Raw genomic sequence first — 22,917 nt, 5'->3', positions numbered from 1 at the left:
CAGCCCGCAAACAAGACAAATTGCAGACAAATTGCAATTGCACCCGCCGAGGCAGGCAGTCAGTCGGGGCACCCACTCAGGAAATCCTAGCTTGGGGGAGATAACTCTAAATGAAGGACTTTACCATTCACCATTATGTCTTTGGTGAGAGTCAGGGGGACCCCCTGGGGCTCTTCAGCTCAGCACTGCACAACTTTTCAAAGGGCTTCAGATTAAAGTCACTGAAGTTTCCCACTGGGGTCTGAGGCCAGGATCCCATTAAGCAGCCCTACCACACCGCCGGCCATAATTGTGTCTTTGAGAATTCAGAGCAGTGGTTGCTTGATAAGCGAATTTAGGGTGAAATAAAAGGAGGGAGAGGCAAAAAAAAAGGCGTCTCATTGGACCACCATTAGACACTTCCCTCGCTCATCACTAATTCGTTTTAAATGACTGAGGGAAAGGTGTGCACTTCATAAAGCACTATAGTACTTTTTCCTTCTGCATTTTCAGGCGGATGCCACAGAATGCTGATAAATGAAAACATTGCACTTTATGGACACTCCATACTGCCTCCGGTGGAGTGTAAAACTAGTTATCTCTACATCTCCCTGGTTCATGGGAGTTGTATAATCAATAAAGGAAGCCATTAAATAAAAGCCACACTTCTTTTTGCCGTTTTTAAATCTTTCTCTCCGTTTCCAATTTGAAGAAACTGGTCGGTGTGACCACTAATGACAAGAAGTTATGTTTGTTAATAGTTAATACTAATGGTCTCACATCCAAGTATGGCATTAAAGCCAATCAAATCAATATGCCAAAAGATAATCAGTAATGATATTTAACATAACACACTATCTGCTTCAAACATGACATTATAAATGAAATAGAGATGTTACAAACAAGTGGACTTTTATTGAGCCATTATTATTCAGAATGTTACAATAACCAGTTTATTTTGTGTGCTGATGAAAGGGGAGATAAGAAAAAGATGCTGCAACTTACACTAAATACAGTAGCATGTCATTTCTGGACATAGACATAAATGTATATGCTGTTCTCAACACCCAATATCAGGTGGAAATGATGGAATAAGTTTGCTACTGATGATTCACTCGTTCAAAATGCATCCAAAGGTTGGGGAGGTACGGTAAACCAATAGATCTGAAGTCACAAATGAAAGCTGTGACTGTAAACCCTCCAAAACATTCAAAAACGTTTGCAACCAAAATAACATGTCTTCCAAGTGCAACAAAGAAAAAAAGTGTTATCATTAACTGATTTAACTGGACTTCTTCTGTTTCTTCTTTTCTGCCTCCTCTTCCTTTTCTTTCTCAATTTCAGCCACAAGGGTCTCAATTTCTTTAGACTCCAAGATCTGAAAATAGGGGAGAAAAAAAGAAAGAAAATAAAGATTAGCCTGTGCATAATAATGCATGAAAGTCAGTTATCATCAGAACATAGTTGCTTCAGAACCAGCCATGTGATAATGGTGGATCACTTCTTGACATTTCTTATTTTTTTCTGATTTGTAAAGACACCTGAGGCATCAAACACAGCCCGCAGTAGATGACTGTACTATAAACAAATGGGATACAGAAAACCAAGGGAAAACGTACCTTCAGTGGCTGGTTTCGTCTGATAACAGCGAGTTCAATATTTTTCCCTCCTGACTGCACCACCTATGAAAAAAAAGATAAATTGTTTTTATGTAACAAAAAGCCACCAACCAGCACTTATGTATCTAAGAGGGCTTTTCCCCTCAGCCTGCAAATAACAAAAATAATATATCTTACAATTACATTTAGGGTTATGAGCTATTTTGGTAAATATTGCTATGCTTGAAGAAAATGTTGACAATTTGGTACAAAGGCATTTGAGACAGACAAAAAACTCTACAATTGCTACAATTACGCCAGTGCAGATACTCAGTTATTACTATCATCGTCATAAAATACAAAAAAGAATATTTAAAAAAGAAAAAAAAAATAGAATATGTGACTTGTACAGGGATGAGCTCTTGGCTTGTACTTATGCTTAAACCCATAGCTTTACATTATCACTACAAATGACTAAAGGCCAGAACACAGCCACTGCAGTGCCACAGCCATTATGTGATGCTTTTTTTAATAATAATTTATTCAAGCTTGTGTATATGTTGCCAATGTGATTTGATATTGATATATTGGTGGTAGAGGGTGGCGTTTTCCAAATGTCCTTCTATTGGACACTTTTCATGGACTTAAGAACAGATGCAGCTAATAAAAATGTATGAGTCAGTTTCGTTTACGTGTGCCAAGGAGCAAGCCTTGACAATAGTTGTCAATACTTGCTAACTAGTAAATCTCAATCAAACATAGCCACTATCCATTTTATTAACTGCTGTTGTATGCATTTCTAAAATCTAACCCATACATTTGATGTAGTTTTGTCCCAGTTATTGGTTTAATTTGGCACTGCTATGTTAGTTATTACGTACAAATTCTATATTTGTCTTATTTAAAAAATTATAATAATTTGACCACATCACACCAGTTTTGGCCTCACTCCATTGGCTTCCCGTTAAATGTAGAATTGATTTTAAAATGTTGCCAATTATTTTTAAATCTATCAATGGTCTGCCTCCCCCATATATGGCTTAACTTATAACGCCCCATAATCTACCCAGAGCTCTGAGGTCTGCTGACCAGTCGCTGCTGACTGTGCCATCACACCTAACCCTCAAAATCAGAGGTGACCGCACTTTTGCGGTGGCAGCCCCAAAGCTCTGGAACAATTCCCCCCCCTCCACCCACCCACATCAGATCTGCTCAGTCAATATCTTTAAGTCCTTACTTTAAACACACCTTTTCGTCCTGGCTTTTAACAACATCCAAGCCTAAATATTCCTGTTTTAACTCCTATCTAACGTTTCCTACCTTCTGTGTACATAGGTGTAAATGTACAATCTTGCTCTGTGTCTGTGTCTCCTATATGCATACATGTTATGTGTTTTATACATCTTATGCAGGCATGCAAACAGCCCCGAGGTGAAAAAGGTGACATGTTGTTTTCTTTCGGGTCAGGTGTCACACAATTGCCCTATTTGGGTTCAAAAAGGTGACTGTAGCTGAAAAGTGACACTTTTGCATGTCTGCTTATGTGTTTTTGTTCTTTGATTTCATTTGATGTATTGCTTTGTTTTTACCTGTGCAGCACTTTGGTCAACTAAGGTTGTCCAACTTAAGTTGGTTGGAAATGTTGCAGTTGCATTTATTTTCCTCTTCCATTAGAAAGTCATTGCATAGCAATATTGGTCAGACTAATAAACAATGTGCTAATGTAGCCATCCCATGCACGTCCCTTCAAAGAGTTGTGTTGTTTGTTGCAGACAGAAATTAAAGTTTATGTCCTAAATTAGACCTCACCTCAAGCAAAGCCTTGATGGCCAGCTTGATTGCCTCGTTGTCTCCAGCAATGGCTTCCTCTGTGTAGTTCTTCTCCAGGAACTCTCTCACTGTCTTTGCGCTGCGGCCAATTGCATTTGCCTGAAAACACAGTTTGGACCATGTGAGCCATAGCAAAGTTCTGTTGAATATATCCTACACAATAATTAACTCATTTTTTGTTGATTGGACCAAATGAACTGATTATAGAAATGTTCTATAATCTACCTCATAGGTAGATTATAGAAATGGAACACAAGTGTTTAAATCACTGACCTTCCAGGCATGATAGGTTCCTGAGGGGTCCGTCTGGTACAGCCTGGGAGTCCCGTCATAGTCAAACCCAACAATTAAAGCAGAGATGCCAAATGGCCTGCGCCCATTGCTCTGAGTGTAGCGCTATGAAACAAGAACAGGTGTGACTTTTTATTCTCAATTATTGTCAAAATTAAGGAAAAGCAGGTAGGCAATAAAGTAGGTAGGTAGCACTCCTTAAATCTTGAGACTGTTGCCATTTGTTATGTTAAAACGTACTGTTTTAACCATTGCTTCAACGTGACCTCATTCAATTTTCTTTTACTCTCTCTTTTTATTGTATATTATACTTTTACCTGCGTGTTTGCTGTGTGATATTTGTTTTGAAGTGCTAATTAATGTTTTTTTGTTTTTTTTACAGGTGAAGCACTGTAAATTACACCTTCATGTGAAAATGTGTAATATAAATGAAGACTGAGTAAGCCAAATCACAGAGAAGGTGATTTTGGGTGCATCATTAAGTACCTGTTTCAGTGTAGCAATGTAGCGTGTTATGTATTCCACTGTGACTGGATCCTCAACAGTTAGCCTGTGGCTCTGGCACTCAACACGAGCTCTGTTGATCACAATACGGGCATCCGCAGTGAGACCTGGCGAAGATCGGGATTTGTGAAATGGTTATGTATCAGATAGCATATAGAAGAAATATGTGACAAAACTGAGCTTAGCAAACACATTTGCATGTGTCTAGAAGAAAATATTAGAGAACAACAAGTATGTACAATTAACGTGTAATATCAGTAGGCTGTAGTACCTGCAAATGCCATGCAGACATGCTCATCCAGGGCGCATATCTTACGTACAGTCCTCTCCTCCTGCAATTTTGCCACTGATTTCTTCTCAACGCCAAGGACAACAATGTCTTTACCTCTGATTCCCACCTGTACAGATTAGGAGGCCTATTAAGTTATATAAGCATACCATGTAAAGGTGACAAATCGTGGGGCTGACAACTTAAGAGTGATGTATTTGGTCCTGGAGGAGTGGCAGAACCATCAAGTGGAAAATACCATAAAACCCAGCACCTGCTCTTCAAAATTGGAATCAGACACAGCTTACTAGTCAAGTTAGTTTACAAAGCACATATGAGGAATTTGAGTTAGGTTGTTTTTTGTTGTGCACACACAATATGACAAAATAATAAGCAGGAAAACACACATTCAAGTAATAAATACATTGGGCTAGTTGAAGTGGTAGATAGGTGTTGAGTATTTACAGTATCAGACAGAATATGACAGAGTCAGAGTCCTAGACTCCAGTTCCAGCAGGGTGATTTCCCAGCATTGCATTATCCACGCCTCATCTATATCACACAAACTGCATTAGACACAAGACACCACTACCACCTAATCCTCATCATCAGTATCATACAAACATTGTACACGGGGCTACCAGGAGGTACAATAAGATAGTTAAAGATCATTCTTTCTGATGATCAATCAAGCCCAATTTCTTAAAAACTATATATAAAACCCCGCCCCCATCAGTATTTGCTGCCTGCCATGCTAATGTATTAATTTGGTATGTTGCTTTATATCGCATTGAATCCAAACCATTCTATGTTTTATTAATTGTAATAACACCACAATACAGCATAACATACCATGCATGGGATTTGCAAGGATGTGTATTCTAAATCCGTGACACCCAAAAATTCATCCATCCATCAACGTTGCGCTTTGTGCACAAAACCTGCCATTAGCTTTGACATATTCTGGCAATAAAAAAAAAGTTATTTAGACTAGTGGTTCGGGGACCACCAGTGGTCCTTGAGGGGGTTCCAGGTGGTCCCCAGCTAAATGATGGAGTTGGAAACCAAAAGGACCCTTACTTAGGTAGATCTTTGACTCTTGAGAGAGTGAAATGAAACCAAATGACAAGAGTTTATTTATTGTTACACATCTGCATTACTTAATTAAATTATTATTATTTTGATCAACGTTTGTCTGTACTGTGATCTCTCCTATGATACCACATCAACACAGCATGGATTTGGGGACAAAATCTTATCAGACGTCTTGGGTCTGAGAGGCTAAATCTCATCAAATGGTGGTCCGTGGCTCAAATGCCGAATAAATAATGGACCTTGATATGGAAAGGGTTGAAAAACACTTATTTAGACCGTCATCAACATTGTCAGTCACAAAGAGGGGAAGCAAATCAACAACAACAATACCAGCACAGTATTAGCTTTAATCGCTAAGTAGCGCTTCAACCCAGTTTACTGAAACTGAAACTCGGAGAGTGACACAGCGACAATGCTCGCTAGCCGCTAGCAAGCTAGCTAGCTTGTTAGCTAGTGAAGTTGGCCTTCTTAGTTTGTCTTTTCTTAGACTTACCGCTGTGGAGCCTTTCTTCACGGCTTCTTGTGCGTATTCTACCTGAAACAGATGGCCGTCAGGAGAGAACACAGTGATGGCTCTGTCGTATCTGGCCGCCATGGTGCTGCAGTTTACTAGAGAAGAGAAACAAGCAGCTCAGATGAATCAGCTAACAACCCGCTCTGTCTGCTGCCCGTGCGCTGCTGTATGACTGATCAGCGCATGCGCGTCACCTCTGAACTCTAACATAGTGACAGCAAGGATGGGTCAGTGATGTCATAACCACGAGTCAACTGCTGCGGAAAGTGCTTTGGCTGAACAGTGGTGGAAAAAGTAGTCATATTTTTTACTTAAGTAAAAGTATCAATACTACAATGTAGAAATACTCTGTTACAAGTAAAAGTCCGGAATTAAAAAATTACTAGAGTAAAGTACAAAATAATTAAATTCACAAGTTTTCAAACACACACGCACACGTCTGATTGTTTGTGACGTCAATTATTTATCCTTGGTAAATGTGTTCTAGGGAGGAACCACAAAAAAAATATATATACGGGCTGTCAATATAAATCCAGACATTTTTTTAAATATAAATCCAAAGTAGATCACTGATTCCATGTTGTGTAAATGTATGTGCTTCTTAGTTTATCAAATATCAAATTCACTGTGTTTACAACAGCTGTGGCCCATAGAAAATGTATTATTTTGGGTTGCATATTCTTTGTATCCAGAATGCAGTCATTTTTTTCCAAAGTCATTAGTGCTGTAGAATAGATTTTAAATAATATACATATCTGTACGAATTAAACACTGTATCGTTATAAAAGCGATAAGCCGCCACATAATAATCTTTAACCACTTGAACCCCAGCATTGGTATTGTGGGGAAAGCTTTCGCAGAAAATAGCAGATAAACAAGCTTGTCGATCGGATATTTTCAGCAAAAGCTTTCCCCACAATAACAGAAAACACAAAATATACTAGTATTGAACCCTGAGGGACTCCTCTGGTTACCCATATTGGGGTTTAAGTGGTTAATTTATCCACGGTCACTTGCCCCTTTAGAGCAGTCCATTTCCCGTGGCCTTTTGGACTGAGAGTGTTCCACTGTACGAAGGGGGGGGGGGGGTTGTAGTTTTGTCATCGCAAAATAGTTAATTTGTTCTCTAGATATGAGTTATTATCTAAATATTTTTCTTATATGGCTATTTTAATTTAAACTAGTATTTAACACTTCCATAAAGGCTCAACTAACACCGTGTCTAAATATGGACAGAATCGCACCCCCCCCCCTGTCGTGGATCACCGCATTACAAAATAGCATCCTATTCAGCGTTGCCATGTCCGCTTATTATAAGCGAGTTTGGGCTTGTTTTTCTGTAAAGACGCTTGTAAATATTGCTTGTTGCGGTTTTTGGGGTTTGTTTCCAAAGCGTAGCCTGGGCATCATTCCTTTTCGGGTATATGATCCGGTCGGGAAAAATAGTTGCCTATTTGGGCTTGTTTCCTAATGTTGTTTAAACCAGTGGTTCTCAAACATTTTCATGTCAAGGACCCCTACATTAATATGTATTTGTGCCAGGGTCCCATTCAAGATTTGTGTTGTTAAAATGTTTAAAAAGAAATATATATATTCTACATTTTTTTTCAATATTTTTTTAAAAAGTAGCAGCTCTACAAGTTCGTCGTGAGCTTGTAGATCGGCTATTTTTAATTAGCAAGGGCTCATGTAGCCTAATTGCTTCTTTTGGGCTTGTTTTCATAGACCTGGTTGCTTGTTTCTCCAGCGAAACCTGGCATCACTTATCCTATTCTAAGCTGTCTGGTCTGACTCTGACTGAGAGTTGTACCCATTAGTGTGAAGCGTGTGGCTACACTTTTACGCTTTAAGATTGTTCGGTCGCCTACATTTTGATCACCATGTCGGTGGCGTTTGCACCTCACAGACAGCGTGGAAAGGGCGACATTACGCCCGCGGGAATCCAGAAGGTAAATGAATGTTTCTCTCTCTCTCTCTGCATCACAGAATGGAGGCAGCAGCAGCAGCTGCTATGTGGCTAACACTACAGCTGTACTGTTAGCCACATAGTAGCTGAATGAGAGCGTTCCGTTAGCATTGGACCGGGGAATACGCTGGTTACAATGTTGCGGGGGTCAAAGCGCGCTCAATATGAACCTCGCAACATTGTAACCAGCGTGTGTCTGCTGTGAGTGGAACGACGGGGAATTGAAACAACGTAGTGGAATGACTGTGGGCCTGGGGGTTTTGTTAGCTGTAGACGGCTAGCAAAGACGGCGTCTTTTGTTAGCCTGCATGCCCCCCTACACTCACTCACACACACTTCTATCGCAAAACGTTCCCGTCTGGTTTTAAAACGCTCCCTCCCGGGTTTTTTAAAACACCCGCTCTGCTTTTCAAATGTCCCCCTTTAAAAAAAAAAGGAAAAACGTTCCCTCTGTTATTAAAACGTCCTCTGTTGGTTGTAAAACGTTCTCTATGTTTTTTTTAAAAGCAGGGCGGGAGGTGCACCGTCACTATCACATACATGTATGTCTATCTATGGGCAATTTAACTCTCAGATTGATAGATGAACACTTAGGATTGTACTCTGTTTTGTTCCCCTGTTCCAGTTGCTTGATGAGAATAACCAGCTGATCCAGTGTATAATGGACTTCCAAAGCAAAGGCAAAACGGCAGAATGCTCACAGTAAGGGGCCCTTTGCTGTTGTGTTGAACCATCATGTCCTTGAAGCTATCAGTTGTCCACTCTTCCATGTCTGTTTTGTTTTGTTTGCTGCCACTGTGCTGAAAACAACAATAGTCTCTTCTCCTGTCTGTGTGGATAATAGAATAGTGCATCTAATATAGATCTTAGATCAGATGTGTCATAAATAACATTTAGATTTATCCATAGATTGTTCTGATAACATTACCCTTTTCTCCCCTCCAGGTATCAACAGATGCTCCACAGAAACTTAGTGTATTTGGCCACGATAGCAGACTCCAATCAGAACATGCAATCACTTCTTCCAGCAGTGAGTATTGGATCTAGCTTATTGTTTTGGGCTCTATGTAACCTTCAGCCCTACATACGCACTGACCCCTGATCGTGTCAAGTTGTCTTTCTGTGATTAAATGCAAATAGGAATCAAGATGACTTGGTCAAGTACATTTTATCTATGGTGTCAAATCATAACAAAATATGTCAAAATAAAGAAACCTTGAACCACACGTAGCCAGAATTATTTGAGATCTCTGCCTACTGACACGTCTTGTGATAGTCGCGACAGAACATTTGCTAACAATCCTATGCCTACTTCTTTGGAAAATAATCATCACCATTACAATATGAAGGACTGCCTTAAAGACTTGTTTTGCAGTTAATTTGTAAATCTCAGAATATGACATAGTTTAGATGTCACCAGACGTATTGGTAGGATCTCCAATCGCCTAATCTCTCAAGAACAGATTCTGCTCTGCGTTTGAATCTGTCGGGGGGGTTTGTCATATCGCATACGCACTGGCCTATAAGTGGGCGTGCCTTCAGATCAGGAAGCAGGCCGCGCTTTACCCAATCAAATGTAGTGGGCGGGATCATTTAACAATAGCGTCCTCGGAGCAGACAAAACCACGGAAAGATATTCACATTTTAACTTGCTCTTTCATCATAGAAACAAGTGGGCTTATAACCAAAACGATCCATGTTCTCTGGGAGAAGTGGTGTTAGTGTTCCATGTTGAAATATTGATAGTGGGAATGAAAACATAGTCGCACCACCGGAAGTGAAAGGCTGAAGGCAGACCAAAACCCCGGTTTCCTTGCATACGTGTGCTACGTCGACTTCCTCCCAGAGCCAAGTGAGATAGTAAAAAACAGCAGAGGGCGCTGTTTTCCCTTTTCATTTGACGATGGGTTCCCAGATTACCAATCGCCTGGCTACATGAGACTAATACTAACTTAACAAAATGCTCTAAAATAGAATGACTGGAAGATCTGACTGGACTCTGAACACAATGTCCCATTGGGACATTAGTATAATATTCTACTATGACTGTATGCACATGCATACGGCTGAATATAAACATTTGTGAATGTTGAAGTTAAAACCATATTTCAGTATGTCAGTTTTAGCCTGAGCTCTAGCAAGGTTGATTGGTATTCTGGTGTTCCTCATAAACATTTCTTACCTAATTGTATTGCTAATATGATAATAAAAACAATTGATAACAAAAAATAAAACATTTTTACCAGGCTTGCACCATACACGCACTGTTTGTAATATCAAGTTCAAATTCTCCTGCAACCTCAAGTCAACAGGTTGGGGGTCATCTTAGCCAATCACAGTAGCTGGATTTCATATCCAGTGTCTTGTGTTTTCATGCTCGTCTCGCTGTATTTTTTTTACACCAGCCTGTGCCTTTTAGTGCTATGCTAATTCATTATACAACACTGTGGAGTTATTTGTCAGCAAGGCGTACAATGTGAATCTTAACTTGCCCCGTAGCTTATTAAGCTACATCACACCTACGCGTTTGTCAGGCTTTTACAGCATGATTCTACTTTTATGTAATCCTGATTGATTCATCACAAGTCTTCCCCTCATGCGTGGCTCAGATCAGTGTTGCCAGATTATGTGAGAGAAACGAGCAACCAGGTCTAGGAAAACCAGCCCAAAAGAAGCGACTATGGGCCACACGAGCACTTTAACATACACATCAGCTATTTGAAAATAGCAGATCTACAAGCTCACAACGCGTCGCGACGCGTTGTGAGCTTGTAGATCGGCTATTTTCAAATAAAATCTTGCGGGGAAATTATAATGAGCAGATCTGGCAACCCTGGCTCAGATGTGTGTGTGTGTGTGTGTGTGTGTGTGTGTGTGTGTCTCTCTGTTATGTGCGTGCAGCCGCCCACACAGAACATGCCAATGGGTCCTGGTGGAATGAACCAGAGTGGAGCCCCCCCACAACCTCCTCACGGTCACAACATCCCCTCGGAGGGGATGGTCAGTGGTGGTCCCCCAGCTCCACACATGCAGAACCAGATGAACGGACAGATGCCTGGTAAATGACCCCCCCCCCTCCTCTCTCTCAATCTCTCTCTCATCTTTCTCTCTTTTCCCCCCTTCCCTTCTCCCCTGGTCCCTGTCTCACTTGGGTTGCCTAGCAACACCACAGAGCTGCGAGGGAGGTCGCTCTTGCTGAAGGATGATGTCACCCGTTTGCCAGCTCTGGTGGTCTTGGACTTTTCTTTGCCTGTGTGTGTCTGGGGTTATTTTTCTTCTGTTTGTCTTTGTTTTTACTCTGTGGCTTTTGTTTTGTTCTATTTGTATACTTGCTGATTTTAAATGCTTCAGTATGTTTCAAGTGACGTGAGCGTTTTTAAGGGGAGCAAAATTATATATTTCTAAATACTGTTCTTATAGACCCCTTAACAGACGACGTCACACTGGCTGCACGCAGCCAGTATGCGCGCAACGAAACCCATTATATCAGGTCTCGTTAGGACGCGTCTCACTAGCCAACACACACAAGAGGGGGTTGGGGTGTGCTGAAACCAGTGCACCCCGAAACAGGTTGGGAATTGATTGCGTGAAACAATCACCTGTGCGTCCAGTCTCAATGTTAGTAAACAAATAATTGGTCTATTGCAATAAATACATTCTATACCTGTCAAGAGTACAAGGTATAAAGCTGTATGATTATTATGCCATGTGTTCCCATTTTAAATTAGACTTTTTCAGGATGGGGTGGAAGGAATGAGTAATCTTGTGGCCGTTGCTTTTCCAGGTCCTAATCACATGCCCATGCAAGGGCCCGGCCCAGGAGGCCCCAACCAACCCCCAAACATACCCAGTGGCGCCATGAACATGCCCCCCACCGGCCACGGCACAATGGGCGGCTACAACCACGCAGCCCCTTCCTCCCAGGGCATGCCCGCCCAGAGCCAAATGAACATGACCCAAGGTCAGCCCATGGGAAACTACGGCCCTCGGCCCAACATGAACATGCAGCCCAACCAAGGTAAAAATAACCATCCATTTTTTTGAGCATAAGATGCAACAATCTCCCTCTTTCCCTTGTCACCAGTGGTGGAAAAAGTACTCAAATGTTTTACTTAAGTAAAAGTATCAATACTACAGTGTAGAAATACCAAGTAAAAGGCCTGTGTTCAAAATGTTACTTGAGTAAAAGTACAAAAGCATTGGCATCAAAATGTACTTAAAGTACCAAAAGTAAAAGTACTAAAATGTTTGAAAATAGCAGATCTACAAGCTCACAACGCGTCGCATTGCGACGCGTTGTGAGCTTGTAGGTCGGCTATTTTCAAATAGCCTGTGTATAAACTAAGGCTAGAGTGGTTAATGTATGTTTCATAATATAATAATTTATATCTGCAAAGTAACTACTAACTAAAGTTTTCAAATAATTTTAATGTAGTGGAATAGAAGTTAAAGTATTGGAAATACTAAAGTAAAGTACAAATACCTCAAAATTGTACTTAAGTACAGTACTTGAGTGTACTTAGTTACTTTTCACCACTGCTTGTCACCCATATTCTTTGGTTGTAGTTGCATCCTTTTTAGTTTGTATTGAAAACTTAAAATGTTTTAGCTGAAAATGTTCTCTTATTTAATGATACCAAGTGTACTCTATATTGCTACACCGGCAGGCCCTTTGATGCACCAGCAGCCTCCATCCCAGCAGTATAACATGCCCCCTGGTGGTGGCGGGCAGCACTACCAAGGGCAACAGACCCCCATGGGCATGATGGGCCAGGTGAACCAAGGGAATCATGTCATGGGGCAGAGGCCCATGCCACCCTACAGACCCCCTCAGCAAGGTATGCCCCCTCGGAGCAGAGTGGGCAAAGGTGTCAAAAGAAGCAGCACAGTGCTTAAAGCTTTTCCTCTAACCCACCCTTCTGCATTTCTTTCTTTCTTTCTTTCTCTCTCCCTCCCTCTCTCCTTTCAAAACTATTTTCACATTTATTGCTCACAGACACCTTGGTGACTTAAAAACTTTCAATTCACAGCCCCATACATCTTTAAAACAATCAAAAATCAACAAAATAGTTGGGTGAACACGATGAAGATTTCTCCTGAGAAGTAGTTGGTATAGGGCCTCCATCCTCACTCCCCTTCCCCTGACCAAAAGAAGCAGCCCTCCCAGCAACACCTTGAATCTACTTGTGTGTATGTTGTGTGTGTATGTGTATGTAGGACCCCCTCAGCAGTACCCAGGGCAGGAAGACTACTATGGAGACCAATACAGTCACGCAGGACAGGGAGCCTCAGAAGGTAGGAGAATTCTCCAACCACTCCCCAGAAAACCAACCCCCCCCAAAAAAAATTAATTACAACATTCAGGAGGCTCTTTTTGAGACATGGGAGTAAGAAAGGCCATTGGGACCAATTTTCTTCAGCTTAATAACATCACCCCATCTCCCCCACCCCCCCACCACCCCCCACCCGGGGGATAAAAGTTGCTCTGGGCTCGAGGGAAAGAACTACAATACCCTGAGTGTGAGGTCATCATCTCAAGGCTTTTAAAAAGCTGTTGCATTTCATCAAGAAAACCATCTTGCTGCATCTGAGAACATCTGAGAACACATAAGGAATTCAAGTGTACTATTAGCTACTAAAAATTAGACCGTTATCTTTAGCATAGGGAGCAGACGTCTATGCTGAAATCAACATCACCTAAGGTAAATCCTTGCCTTTTACTGAAGAAACAAAGAATCCTGTGTTGTAGCTTAGGCTAGCTGAACTTCAGCAGGGCGTTCACTTCAGGCCTTACCAGTAAATCAATACAGAGGCTGACTACCCGGAATCACAACAATAAACAACTCTCTCTGTCTGTGTCCATTAACATTTACTTTTCTCTTGTGTTTTTGTCGTCCAATGACTGCATCATCTCTCTCTACCTTTTTCAAAGACTAGTTCCTTCCCCAAGACAAAGCAGTTTTGTTTAAAATAGTAAGGACGTAGATCGGCAGTGGTTAAGAACATGAGAATATGTAAAACATGATCGTCCCAGAGGCTGTGGACCAAAACCTTTTGGCACAGGATATATTAACTCTTTAAGACCGGGGAAGCATCTGTGTGTCATTTTTAGATCTCGTTGGGCTATTCAAAAATAGCAGATGTACAAGCTCATAGCGCGGCACTGAGTGCTATGAGCTTGTAGATCTGCTATTTCAGAGAAATCATGAAAAGTTGTGCAAATATTTGATTTCTTTTCTTTTTTTTTGTGTACTTTTGTAACTCAAATCTTTGCTTCTGGGGGTTCCTGGAACTAAATATTTTTACAAATCTTCGCTTAAAAAAATATATAATCCAAGATTTTGACACGAATTTTCACGATTTTTCAAAAATAGCGGATCTACAGCTATGAGCTTGTATATCTGCTATTTTTGAATAGCCCAAATAAATCTTAAGATGACACACAGATGCGTTCCCGGTCTTAATGGGTTAAAGCCATTAACTCGGTAATAGTGGAATTAACTTTGAATTTATTTTTAATACCCAAATTTCCTGTTTGAATTGAGGGTATTAACTTATCTCCCTGTCTCCTTGTTGAGCTGATGTAGGTCATTATGATTGAACAAGCCATTGTATCCTGATCAAGGCTTTGATAAGCCTTATGAGGATTCCTCACAACATTACCACAATGAAGGTATCTCGTGCCTTCACATAAATGTACGGCACATATTGGGTGAAATTAGTGAAGCCATGGAAAACATGGACTTGATTCCTTCCTTGTTTTCTTTTTCGACCCGGAGACATTTTGGGTATCGGTTGTTTTTCCAAAAGAGCAAATTGAAAGGAAAATGAAAAAGTGCTCAAAGAAGATTTCCATTACTTTTGACACCTTCCGAAGGTAAAATTGTCAAATCTTGCTGGGTTTGTACTAGTCAAATTTCTTTTCTCCTTTTTCCCCTGATTTTCTTCACTGCTGTGTCACTTCTGCCTTTTTTTTATTACATAATGTCATTCTGTTAATTTTTTTTTTTTTTTTTTACAGCCATAGATATAAGGTAAGGTTATTGTAATAAGAGGCTCGCCCCAATATCACACAAGCTGATATCTGTTTTTTTTCATGACTGAACACTAGTTCTTGTCATGTCATTTTGAAATGTAAATGAGATAAATGGTTATCTTTTAAAATATTGAGTTATTGTTACTGTCTGAGTTATTGTCTGTGTCTCTACTATGCTTTTGTGGTCATCACAAAGGTAGGTCCTAAACTTGTTCACATTGCTCATTGTCGCCTCCTGCAGGTAATGCCCAGTATGGCCAGCAGCAGGAGGCATACCAGCAAGGCCCTCCACAGCAACAGGGCTACCCACCACAGCAGCAGTACCCAGGACAGCAGGGCTATCCTCCACAGCAACAAGGCTATGGTGAGTGGATAGTGTCAGCCTCTTTCTCTCCCTGTACAAGCCAGGTTACTATGTTGCTTCTTTGGTTACTTTAGCACGGGGGTGGGCAACCTTGATGATGGAGAGGGCCACTATGTTTCCACACTCACTCCAGAGGGCCACATTGCATATATACTGTTGGGCAGACTTTTTCCGTAAATTAATGCCGTACTTCGCCATTCTATGTCACACAAAAGTAGCGAAAATCTACATCTGCAGATCTACAAGCTCAAAACGCGTCGCACCGCAACACGTTTTGAGCTTGTAGATCTTCCATTTTTGCTACTTTTTAATTGGAATTCTGAAAAGTAACATTTTTATTTAATTTCAAATGTATTTTGTTATATTGATAACTTTTTGAACTTAAATACAAATACCTTGGACATAAAAAAGACAATAACATTTTAGTACTAGTCATTCAACTACTAATATAGACTGTAATTAATTAGTAGTTAAAGCGGGTCATGTTTGCATGTTTGGAATTGTCAACAGCTGAAATCAATAATTATATCAGTAATCCGATATTAACCTGCGGGCCGCATTAAGTGAAGGTGGGGGCCGCATGTGGCCGCCAGTTGCCCATGTATGCTTTAGCATGTTGAATGATATTTTGTTGGATGGTATTTGACAATTACATTTTTGCCAAACACATGTCAATACACCATCAACACCAGGGAATGAATGTGTAGGGAATGGGAGCCTATTGAAAGGGAATAAATCAGCAGTGGTAGGTGGCAGCGCATTAGAATTCCTCATGATGCTGTTGTGTTTGATATGAGAGGCATCAGAGAGGAAGAGGAGGGCTAGCTGACAGGTATAGACCCTTGGCTATGTGTACGAGTCAGTAGAAGCTCCTGCACTCCTTCTTTGCTGTCTTCTTCTTGTCTCTCACTCACTGTCTCTCTCTCCCTCGTACCATCTATCTCCCTGTAACTTTCCATCCCTCCTCGCCTCTCTCTGAGCCAGAGGCCTTTATCTCATGTCAGTAATGAGCTATCGGAGAGAGGCAGAGGCTGTGAGGTGGGGATCCATCTGGCACTTTTTCTTTTTTTTTCTCGCGGGCCTTCACAAGGTTATGCTCGCCAGCGATCGTGGCGATGCAAGTGCTTAACGATGGTGCGTGGGCCCTTGTTTGACTCCAGCCCCAGTTAACCCATTAAGACGTGAAGCCGATTCTACAAATGTCTTCTAAACAGTTTTCTGAAAAAACGTATGTTTCTATGTCAGTGGTTCTCAAACTTTTTCATGTCAAAATTATATGTATTTGGCCGTCGACCCCCATCTCAAAATGTTTTGTTCCATGGACCCCCAGAAGAAAAGATTTCAGTTGAACATTTTCGCTTTAACTGGGGCTGGAGTCAAACAAGGGCCAACGCACCATCGTTAAGCACTTGCAATTGTGAAAATGTGTGCAAATATTTGAATATATATATTCTTTTAAAGCAAACATTAACTCAAATCTTTGCTTCTGGGGGTCCCTGGAACAAAATATTTTGAGACGGGTGTCCGTGGCCAAATCCATATCATTGTGGGGGTCCTTGTCATGAAAAAGTTTGAAAACCACTGATATAGAAGATATGTTTTTCAGAAAACCGTTTTAAAAACCGATTTAGAAGACATTTTGCAGAATCGGAACCTCAGGCCTCAATGGGTTAAAATAATATATATTCAAAGATTTGCGCACATTTTCTCGATTTTTCCAAAAATAGCAGATCTACAAGCTCGTAGCACGGCACTCGGTGCCGCGCTACGAGCTTGTAGATCTGCTATTTTTAGCCAAGGTGTAAAATAATGCTTTTTTAGTTCAAATCAAAAAGTGACACAGATGCGTTACGGGTCTCAATGGGTTAAGCTTTCGCTCAGTCCCGTCAGAGCTCCGGCACGGTTGCAGTGTATACAGGGGGCTGATGATGAAGTCATTTTTTTAATGAGACCTGCACCCCCTCTAATGAAGAGCCTCAGAATCTCCTTGATGTCTCCTTGCTTTAAAGGAGCTGTGGCTCTGGCCCCGACACCATCATTTTCACTCATTACAGAATCCAGGCGATGGCAGAGACAGCCTTGAACAAACTAGGGTTATATGGACTGGCTTGTCTGTCCACCAGCTCCACTCTACCATGCCTTGGCTTCTGTATGGCCGTGCTTAACCCATTAAGACCTGGAACTGTGTCATTTTTAGATTTGAGCTAAAAAGCATTATTTTACACTTTGGGCTATTCAAAAATAGCAGATATACAAGCTCATAGCGCGGCACCGAGTGCCGCGCTATGAGCTTGTAGATCTGCTATTTTTGAAAATTCGTGAAAATGTGTGCAAATCTTTGAATATATATTGTTTAAAGCGAACATTTTTAACTCAAATCTTTGCTTCTGGGGGTCCCTGGAACAACATATTTTGATGGGGGTCTGCGGCCAAATACATATAATTTTGGGGGTCCTTGACATGAAAAAGATTGAGCACCACTGATATAGAAACATACGTTTTTCAGAAAAGTTGAGATTTAGGAGACACGTAGAATCGGCTTCAGGTCTCAATGGGTTAATAAGCAGCGATAAGCTTAACAGTGTTTCCCTGGAGCACTCAGGGTTAACAAGATAGGATATGGTTAAAGACTTACTTGCATGCCACTGGAAGTCAGAAGTTTAAGATCCCCCTATAAGGATAGATGAAAATGTTATGGTTAATTCTGGTGTCAAGAATACTCTTTTTTTTCTCCCTACATTTTTTATCCCGCGATTTTGTAACCCTTATTTTACCCGGTGCCAATTTTTCTAAGTGATCCTGGGCGCTACACTCCCCTCACCAGCCTAGGGAGGCCAGGGCCGAGCTCATGCCTCCTTCAATGCATGAGAGCCAAAGTTGACCTTCTTGTCACCTGACAGGGGGGAGTTTCCCTGGTAGGACGTAGCGCGTGGAAGGAACACGCTATTCCAACCAGTTCCCTTCCCCTCCATCAGGCGCCCCGGCTGTCATGGGGGAGGCGGTATAGCGACCAGGATTGCTACATGCTTTTGTGAGGGTATTAACTACCCTGAGAGACACGGGGAGAACATGCAAACTCCACACAGAGTAGGCCCTTTCACCAACCCCACCTAGGGTATGGGCGCCGATGAGAATGCACTACTCTTAACAGGGTTCCCACGGTCATGAAATTCCTGGAAATATTTCGAAATTAGAAAAACAGTTTTCCAGGCCCTGGAAAAGGTTTGGAATTAATCAAATGTTTTGGAAAATGTTCAAAACTGTTAGTTTTCAGGATTCAAATTCTAAAATGGCAAAAGTAGCAGATCTACAAGCTCGAAACGCGTCGCTTCGCGCCGCGTTTCGAGCTTGTAGATCTGCTACTTTTGATGCTTTCAGTGTGACACTGTAGATGAGAGGTTTCTCCCCAACAGCAACGAAATACATAGTTTTTGTCAAACATTACGTGAAAGACAAGGTAAAATGTGGTAAAATGCAGTGCTACTTGATACGTTGTTAGCTTGTAGATCTGTTCTTTTTGTCACGTGACACCTTCGCTCGAGTCCGTCTTCGGCCATTGATCTCACACTGGTTTAAGAGTCTCATTATTGCACTGTATGATTTATATAGTCCTGGAAATGGGGTAAAATACTTTGGAAAAGTTATGGAAAAGTTTTGAAAATTCATTGTTAAAAATGTGTGGGAACCCTGTCTTAACCTGACCTGAGATCTTACTCTGTTGTTCCAGGCCCCTCCCAAAGTGCCCCCGGGCAGTATCCCAACTATCCCCAGGGGCAGGGCCAGCAGTATGGGGCCTATCGCCCTCCTCAACCGGGACCCCCGCAGGGGCAGCAGCAGCGCCCTTATGGTTACGACCAGGTGAGTATGGCACCAACACTAGATAGACATTAACACTTGTGTCTGTATATGAGTCTTAGTGTGTCTCTTTTATGTTGATTGCCAGCCTTTTTAGAGCAATTTCTTACACTTCCATCATACAACCACGCTGCTCGCTTGGAAATCGAGTTATTTTCCGCGAGCAACGCGGTCGTACAATGAAGTATGAATTAGGCCAGTGGTTCTCAAACTTTTTCATGTCAAGGACCCCCAAATTGACACTTAATAGCCCGCGGACCCCCATTTGAAAAGATATGCCAGGCACCCCCATAAGAGAAGGCTTTTGACGGCTCTAGCAGTGATTCTCAACCATTTTAATTTCAAGGACCCCCAGTTTGACATGCATTAGGAATACGGACTCACATTTAATGGCATTTATATGCCTGGGACCCCAATTTATATTGTAAAATCAATGTTAGATTTAACTCTGAGTGTGTACAATTGGAACCAAATGGACCCGTTAGGGTCCATTTGGTTCCATTTGTACACTCTCAGAGTTACAGACCCATAAGGGTCCATTTGGTTCCTACCCATCATTTAGCTGGGGACCCCCTGGAACCCCCTCAAGTACCCCTGGGGGTCCCCGGACCCCACTTTGAGAACCATGGAATTAGGCTGTACTGTTTATAATTCGTGTAGCTCACACTGAAACCAGAGTTGAAGAAGAGAGTGTCAGTGATGTTTTACATAACAGATATGTGAGGGGGTATTTTGTGCATGCTGTCATTGTGTTGAGGGGGCGGGGAGGTGTACTTTGAAGACAGTTTGATGAGTTAAACTCAGCTATATATTTTTCTCACATTTTAGTTCCTAAAGTTTTGACTTAGCTGTCTTAGGAGGGCTGTAGTAATATGTCCTGACTAATAAGGCATGCCACTCCAGGGCAGAGGAATATGAGGGCTTTTAAGCAGATTCTCTCGTTGAAACGTAATGCACTGCTCTAGTGTTGACAGGGGAGATCTACTTGTTGCCCTGTATTTCCTGTGGTCTTTCTGTGGGAGGTCACAGCTACACTTTGATATCTTTATCTTTGAATATTCAGGGACACATGAGGAAATAAAGACCCGGGGATTTGAACCCCTCTGACTAGCTCTGTAAGAAGCAAAGGTAATGGTTGCTGTGAAGACCTCAACGTCCAATCTAGACGTTTGACCACCTAGCCTTGATTTGCATTTGTTATGTTTCTTCTTCTGTCTCTTTTTGTCTTAATCTTTTTTTCCATCTTTTTCTACCTTTTTTTTCTCCTTTTTTTTGGTTTTGTAACCAGGGGTCGAATCTAAAGTCATGAGGTCCCAAAAAAACACACAGCATGCCTAGTCTGTACTGAAACAGCCAAAAAAAAAAGTTCATATTCTTTGGTTCTGTGTCCTTTTTTCCATGCAGTTATCCACAAAAAAAATGGTTTTCAATGAGTATGCCTATAGTGCTTTTGATACAAATTCTACGTTTTTTTTTTATTGATGTTAAATAAGAATTGCATCCAAGTTTACAATCTTCATGTTTCCTATGCATTTTTACAGCTCTTCGTCAAGCATACTTCGACCCCTGTTTAGAAATGCATTGCCTACTGTTGTTGCACTTTAGCCGCAATAGCCGACTTACCACTTTGTTTAGTCAATAAATATGGAGTAGTGTGTCATCATCAGCCATGCTGCTGCAGAAATATATGTAAGGTGTCAAAAGCTGCATTTCAGTTCTCACAAGTTGTGATCTCATGCTGCCACCTGCTGGTCAAACACAGCAAATGCAGTCAAGTAGTAGCTTGTTTGCATCCTATTAAGATTTATGGATATTAGATTTTTCCACTGCCAGTGTGTGTGTGTGTGTGTGTGTGTGTGTGTGTGTGTGTGTGTGTTTGTGTGTTGTGAAGAAGAAGAAAGATCGATAAGACAAGCACATTTATGCCATCTTTTCTCTTCACAGGGTCAATATGGAAATTACCAGCAATGAGAGATGGTCACAGCAACCCCACACAGCCCTGCTCTGACCTCTTTGTCTTGAGCTTTTGACCTCTGGGTCAACCGTTAAGTAGACTTTAATAATGGCTGCAGCTCTCTTCTGAGATGCCCTTGAGATCCTCTCTCAGAAATACACACACAAACATTCAAATCAAATCACAAAAGACACCTTTTCTCTGTTGATCCCCTCATGTTTGGGCTGTTATCCTTTACCTGTACAAATGTATTATCGTGAATATTGACTCAAATATGTCAAAATTCCATGATCCACCCTCTGGTCCAGTATGTCTCAAAAAGTAGCAATGCCTTAAAAAAAAAAGTAAAGAGTGAGAAAACGGAGCTGCCTTATGTTTTAGCATTGCAGATTGTGAAACGGGCAAACACTATAAACTTTTTGGATATCACATATGACATAAAACGTGCAGATGTCAAGTCTAGTGTGGTGTGTGGTGCATTGATTGTCAACACTCCCTGTCCATAATGTAAGAAGCAATAATGCCAGCAGTAGGGAAAACTATGAGATGAGAAGTTGCACCGGACACAGACTAAACTTCCTGCTTGGCCATGGTACATGTCATAATGGTCAAAATTATGTGATGTAAAAAAAAGATATTTTATGCTTTTTAGATGGAGCTAACTTTGTAAGACTTTGGAGACTAGTACTAAATACTGTGTTGTTAATTTCCTGTATGTGTATGTGTCAATGTATTTTGTATTTTTTTTTCCAGCCAGCACATTGTTTTGTTTTTTTGATTTTTTTGTCCCCTTTGTACTATGTTGAATTGTATAATTTCTCAGCCGTAACTGCTACTTCTGTGACTTGTACACCACGTGACTGCTTTGGGTAATAATGAAACCTTGATTGAGTTGCACAGAAAAGCCCTGAAGGACAAATAGAAATACTACACCTGGATTTTGAGCATTTTATTCAGTTACTATATCTTTCTGAATTGGCATATGTTAGAGCGGGTGTAATGTCTTATTTTGTGAATATCGACAGCCTGAGTTACTAGAAATGTCCGGTCTTTGCTGTCATAACTATTGGGTTTATTAAGACCAATGTGTGCCTGAAACAGGTGACATATTTAATAGAGACCACTCCAAATCACAACAAGGCCCTGCTTCTGTTTCCTCGAAGCTCTTTATTTTTTACCTATTAGCAGCCCAACAGGGGGATTGTCCATTGACTGCAAACGGGTATGGGAGAGATGGAGCGTGTAGTAAAAATATTTCTCAAATAACTGTTTTGTTAGTCTTGACAACGCTGGAATACTTCCTTTTTGAATAAACTTCTAAGTTGATGTCATTCAAATAGTAGTGTATGTGAATAATAAAACAGATTTGTTACTTTCAAATATGTAACATAGGATGTGAAAATAAATGTTCCGAACACGGATTCCATCATTTCACACAGTACAGACTTTGAGCGTGCCGTTTTATATCACTGGCTATCTTGTCTATATCGCACACTATATTGATCCCATATGTATAATAATAATGGCATGGGAGGATGAACTGTCATTGCCATCCTCTGATGTTTTAATATTTTCATCCTGCACCCCTGTCCAAAACGGTGGTCACAGTTGTCATTGCAATGTAAAACTGTACAATATAATAAAATGCAAGAATTTTAATATA

At 41.0% G+C, this 22,917-nt stretch overlaps 2 protein-coding genes across 5 annotated transcripts; one reads left to right on the top strand and one right to left on the bottom strand.

Annotated features, from left to right (window-relative positions):
• Positions 1-874: 874 nt before the first annotated feature.
• Positions 875-6,240, bottom strand: psma8 (proteasome 20S subunit alpha 8). Its single transcript, XM_084057575.1, has 7 exons — positions 6,059-6,240; positions 4,474-4,600; positions 4,185-4,309; positions 3,681-3,803; positions 3,387-3,506; positions 1,599-1,661; positions 875-1,357 (listed from the first exon to the last, which is right to left on the bottom strand). The coding sequence occupies exons 1-7, from the start codon at positions 6,158-6,160 to the stop codon at positions 1,262-1,264; spliced, it is 756 nt and encodes a 251-aa protein (XP_083913701.1). The 5' UTR covers positions 6,161-6,240; the 3' UTR covers positions 875-1,261.
• A 1,620-nt stretch (positions 6,241-7,860) lies between these two features.
• On the top strand, positions 7,861-22,695 carry ss18 (SS18 subunit of BAF chromatin remodeling complex). 4 transcript variants are annotated; one of them, XR_014600872.1, is made up of 11 exons: positions 7,861-8,028; positions 8,671-8,747; positions 8,991-9,075; positions 10,947-11,103; positions 11,830-12,063; positions 12,713-12,883; positions 13,263-13,340; positions 15,323-15,445; positions 19,173-19,495; positions 19,936-20,428; positions 21,245-22,695. XR_014600872.1 is itself a non-coding variant. In XM_084058640.1 (11 exons), the coding sequence occupies exons 1-10, from the start codon at positions 7,960-7,962 to the stop codon at positions 20,379-20,381; spliced, it is 1,143 nt and encodes a 380-aa protein (XP_083914766.1). In that variant the 5' UTR covers positions 7,861-7,959; the 3' UTR covers positions 20,382-20,428; positions 21,245-22,695. The 4 variants fall into 4 exon arrangements, 2 of the variants coding, with proteins under 2 accessions (XP_083914766.1, XP_083914765.1); XM_084058640.1 differs by having other exon boundaries at positions 19,173-19,303; positions 20,364-20,428; XR_014600871.1 differs by lacking the exon at positions 13,263-13,340.
• Positions 22,696-22,917: the final 222 nt, after the last annotated feature.

The sequence above is a fragment of the Gymnoscopelus microlampas genome (assembly GCF_963454915.1).
Source record: "Gymnoscopelus microlampas genome assembly, chromosome: 5".
Classification (NCBI taxonomy): domain Eukaryota; kingdom Metazoa; phylum Chordata; class Actinopteri; order Myctophiformes; family Myctophidae; genus Gymnoscopelus; species Gymnoscopelus microlampas.
Note: the sequence above shows the minus strand (reverse complement) of the source record. Positions and strands in the feature narration are given on the sequence as shown.